This window comes from Pygoscelis adeliae, unplaced genomic scaffold, assembly GCF_000699105.1.
Source record: "Pygoscelis adeliae isolate BGI_AS28 unplaced genomic scaffold, ASM69910v1 Scaffold308, whole genome shotgun sequence".
Lineage (NCBI taxonomy): Eukaryota > Metazoa > Chordata > Aves > Sphenisciformes > Spheniscidae > Pygoscelis > Pygoscelis adeliae.
The window spans coordinates 2,584,295-2,588,936 of NW_008825306.1; the positions used below are offsets into that span (position 1 = coordinate 2,584,295).

Consider the following 4,642-nt stretch of genomic DNA (forward strand, 5'->3'; position numbering starts at 1 on the left):
GCGTCGTATTGAAGGCAAGTGGCTTCATCTTAAGAGCCTGCATGGACTCACTGCTTCTCACGGAGGCAAGGTCCTGCTCGTCAGGCACTTCTGGCAGGACCAGGGCCCTTGGTCTCACCGATACAGGGCGGCAGGTCACTTGCATCCAGGCAAGCTCAGGGTCAGTCGCTGCCCAGGGAGGCAGCCTGCTTTGCTGGGCTGAGGGCTGCTGCTCTGCTGGGAGTGACTGATGAGCCATGTCTTGCTACTGTGGCACGGCACGCTTGTAGGTATTTTGAATGCATCTTTGGGTAAGTATTTAAGTCCTTATGCAATACAGCGGTCTGCAGTAGTTCTTCTTCCCTTCTCTGCAAGCATTGCTTCTGTTTGCTCCTATTCGTTTACCTGACATCCTTTCTCATCGTCTTCTAGAAGGTGGCAGGGGTCATTCTGACCTACTAAGTCCGTTTGTAGCTTATGGCAGAAACCATGTGGATTAACAGATCTAAATTGTCATTTTTACCATTGGACTCAAGCTGTTAGAATTCCCTCTTAATATTTTAATATACTTAGTTTCACCACAACCAGCAAGATTTTTTTTTTTTCCCCCCTTCAAAAACAAGTCTTGTCTTAGCCAGCGGGATGGAGGGCAAGAAAACTCCACATTCTATTATTCAAATTCATTTTTAAAGTATCAAGGTTTTTCTGCCTTTGATAAGTTATTTTTGAAATATCTGGGAGTATAGAAAACCTGTTCCTAGGCAATGAAAAATACTTTCTTCTTTTTCTGTACTTTTTAAAGGAATTTTGCCTGATATGGAGAGTGTTTAAAAATAACTATTAAGGACTGTATTTTGAAAAAATATAAAACTGTTTTATCCAAATAAGTAAAAAAAAAAAAAGAGAAAAAAACCCAGTCAAAACTTTGCAGATGCCCAGTGGGCTGGATACTTATTTTTCTCTTCTACAAAGATTTTGTTAGAACTCCTGCATTTTCCAGAATTTCTGTACAATCTTTTAAATTGAAATGTGTTGACTTTGCATTTTTCCATAAGTTGTCAAAGGTGGCTTTCTAGCTTTAAGCCAAATTCTTTGGCACATGCAAGAGATGCAGTAACTTCTTGATTTGTTTTGTGTGAATTATGTTTTCTAATCTGTAAGCTTTTTTAATATGTACAATATTTGGAAACATGGAGAGTCCTATTTTGTATTTTTAAAATGTAACTATTAATTTTGGAGCTGTAACTTTCTTAGAGTCTTTGATGTGAAGGAACCGGTTTGCCAATGTAACTTAGAGTATTGATAAATCCTTGTGTAATGCAGCAAGCCGTAAAAAACTTTGAGTTCTGAAGTTAAAGGGAGACATACAACCACATTTAAGTAACAAAACCCACTTCTTCAAAGAGAGAAACAGGGCCTTAAAATATCCTGCTAATACAAGGTAATTTCCTTCCCCTTACCGAACTTGCTAGTTAGTTTTTAGTCCATCTCTCCTAATGTTGCTCATGAGCTTGGAGCTGTGATGCAGAAGTATTCAGTACAGGCAGAACTGGTGATGGGCACCAAACCATTTGGTCTTCCCTAGTTTTTGCTTTCTTTTGAGACAGCGTATGGAGAGTAGTCACCACCATGCAACTTGAGACAGACTCTGAAATGAGACTTTACTGAAGTTTAAAAAAACCCAAACCAACGCAGCTTAATCTCGGATGCAGCTCTTTAAATATTTATGTATTAATACAAATCTGCTTGAAAAGCAAGTTGTGGTCCCTGTAATTATTTCCTCCTGAGGTAGCAGATCCACCTTGCTCTGTGGGGATAAGGATGTAATGTATTGTGACAATGAGGGTATTTTCCTGTTTCATAATGAAACCGATTCTGTTTTGAGTGAAATTAAGAGATTTCGTGTCCCCGTCCCCTCCCCTCTTTTCTTGCAGGAGGAAAACTGTGGTCTTATGTCAGTAAGTTCTTAAACAGAAGTCCTGAAGAGAGCTTTGAAATTCCTGAACCCAGAACATCCAGTTCAACTAAAATTTACCTGGAGCAGCCAACACCTAGTCCTAAAGAAATCGGTAGCAGCACTGATTCCAGAGAAAGCTACGGGGAGACCATGCTGAAGGTGGTCCCACTGAAGAGCAGCCTAACGCCGAGCTCTCAGGATGACAGCAGCAACCAGGACGATGGCCAAGAGAGTTCGAAGTGGATGGACTCAGGATCCAGCTCAGAAGAAGAGTGCACTACTAGTTATTTAACATTATGCAATGAATATGGGCAAGAAAAAATTGACTCTGGCTCTCTAAATGAGGAACCGGTGGTTAAACTGGAGAGCGAAGGTCTAAATACCAAAAAGAGAAGTTGCTTACAGAAATGCAGTGTCGTTGGCAGTGATAGCTTCACCTCTCAGACTGCATCTCAGGAACGAAAGCTTTTCATTGACAATGCTGAGTCGGAAATAGCTAGCCCTACTAGGATATTGGACTCATTAACTAAATCAAAGAACAGCCCCATGGAACTCTTCAGAATAGACAGCAAAGATAGCACTAGTGAGCTCCTGGGCCTTGATTTTGGAGAAAAACTATATAACCTGAAATCAGAGCCTTTGGAGCCGTTGTTTTCTGTCCCAGACCATGACAGAAGCTTGGATGCCCTAGAGAGCAAAATGGGTGTGAGAGCTCATGACACCGTAAGCAGGGGTTCAAATGACTCTGTGCCAGTTATCTCCTTTAAGGATGCTGCTTTTGATGATGTAAATAGCGTTGATGAAGGAAGGCCTGATCTCCTAATAAACTTACCTGGTATGTCTGATGAACCAGAAGAGGCGGCAGTGTCAAGGCCAACAAAGTTTACAAAAACTGATAGGGACATGTTGGAAGTAAAGTTGTTAGAAACACCTGATGTCTTACAATTAAATAATTCTGCAGAGCCATGCAAAGCAGTTGATGAAGAGCCAAATCATGTGGCATCAGAAGTGGGTGATCCTTCCCGCAGGGAAGCAAACGGACAAAGCGGTGTCGCTCAGGGAGCTCTTGGGACCCTCTTTACATCTGACCAAGAGGTAGGTTGTTCAGAAGATGGGGCTCTGTTTCAAGGGCTTGGAGCCTGCTCCTTAAACGTGACGAGCAAAGAAGAAAGTTTATTTGTTTCCAACCCGCTCTCAGGTGCTCAAGATGTTGGCTTGGATGGAGACATGTTAAGAAATGAAGCAGTGTTGCTGTTTTCCGATCAAACCGAAGACTTTGGGAAAGGGGAAACAGACTCGGCTTTGTTGCCAGCAGCTGATAGTAAAAAGACAGCACCAAAGAAGGAAGGCAAAATAGCAGTAGCAGGGGAGAAGGAAATACATCAAATTTTTCAGGACCTCGACGAAAGATTAGCGATAACCTCCAGGTTTCATATCCCAGAGGACTGCATTCAAAGATGGGCAGCTGAAATGGTTGTAGCCCTCGATGCTTTACATAGAGAAGGAATTGTGTGCCGCGATTTGAACCCAAACAACATCTTATTGAATGATAGAGGTCAGGAACTTTTGCAAATGCATTTCTTTTTATTCGCTGTTGCTTCCAATTAACTGAGTAGGCGTTTTATCTTGTAATTAGTATCTTCATTTCCTGTCTAGAGCTTCATTATCAGTGCAGCAAATTCACCCCCAGTAATAGCTTCTAGTACTTAATGATGCCATTATTCTTAATGATACTGTTTTTAGCTACAAAAGGAGTAATTACAGTTCACTTCTGCAGAAAATGGAAGGGAAAAATGTTTTGATTTCTCCTGTCGTTTTGTTTTTAGGACACATTCAGCTAACGTATTTTAGCAGGTGGAGGGAGGTTGAAGATTCCTGTGACAACGATGCCATAGAGAGAATGTACTGTGCCCCAGGTTAGAGCAATCACCTACAATGTTTCACTTGGAAAGTAGATTAGCAGCTTTCATTTTCTCACGGAGCTGCTATAGCATAGAGCTTGAGATCATGCAATATCTGAATTTTCTTTGCTTTTTCCTGAATGTCTTAAAAAGCTAGAGGGCTCATAACTGCTTTATCACTGTGGTGATGTTTGTTAGATCATTTCCATAAAGTGTAATTGTATTGAATGTCTTGTTTAAGCAAATTCAAGGAATGTTTTGTTTTCTTGCAGGTATTTGCTATGTGTGAGTACATCTTGATAACTGAAAAGAGCAAATAAGGGAAAGGGCAGACTGAAAAGATGACACCTAAGAGCCTTAAAAATACAAAAATTTATACATGCAAAGAACATGGGGGAAAAAAAAAAACGTAGCAGTTTGAAAAATACAACCCTAATGGGCTCAGAGATGCCTCTGACATTTTTGATGAGCTACAGTGGGCTTTGAAATAGTTTAGAGAGCTCTTTTCTTAGAACTGCTTTCATCAATCATCAGAGTGATAAAATCAATATCTCTTGGGTTTTTATAGCAAGGATGGCACTTGAAACCGAACCCTCCCTCTTTTCCTTTTTCCAATTTATTTTCTGCTAATATACTGGTCAAATGGTAGTGACAGCCAAAGATCAGGTGTTTTACTTATAACTTCATATTTTAAAAATTTCATAGCTAGCTTAAAAAAACTACTTTTAAAGTTGAAATGACTACTGGGAGGCTATTCAGATTTTCAGTTTCTCTTTTTTATTCTGAATTTGAAATGCCAGTATAC

At 40.3% G+C, this 4,642-nt stretch overlaps 1 protein-coding gene across 5 annotated transcripts in view; it reads left to right on the forward strand.

Annotated features, from left to right (window-relative positions):
• Positions 1–4,642, forward strand: part of RPS6KC1 (ribosomal protein S6 kinase, 52kDa, polypeptide 1) — an 87,353-nt gene that overhangs the window by 64,666 nt on the left and 18,045 nt on the right. For 4 of the 5 annotated variants that reach the window (XM_009330189.1, XM_009330187.1, XM_009330190.1 and 1 more), the window contains 2 exons: positions 1,914–3,491; positions 3,763–3,852. In XM_009330189.1, the coding sequence (XP_009328464.1) occupies positions 1,914–3,491; positions 3,763–3,852 (1,668 nt within the window). The remainder of the gene's footprint in view (positions 1–1,913; positions 3,492–3,762; positions 3,853–4,642) is intronic. The other variant, XM_009330191.1, reaches the window with a different exon arrangement.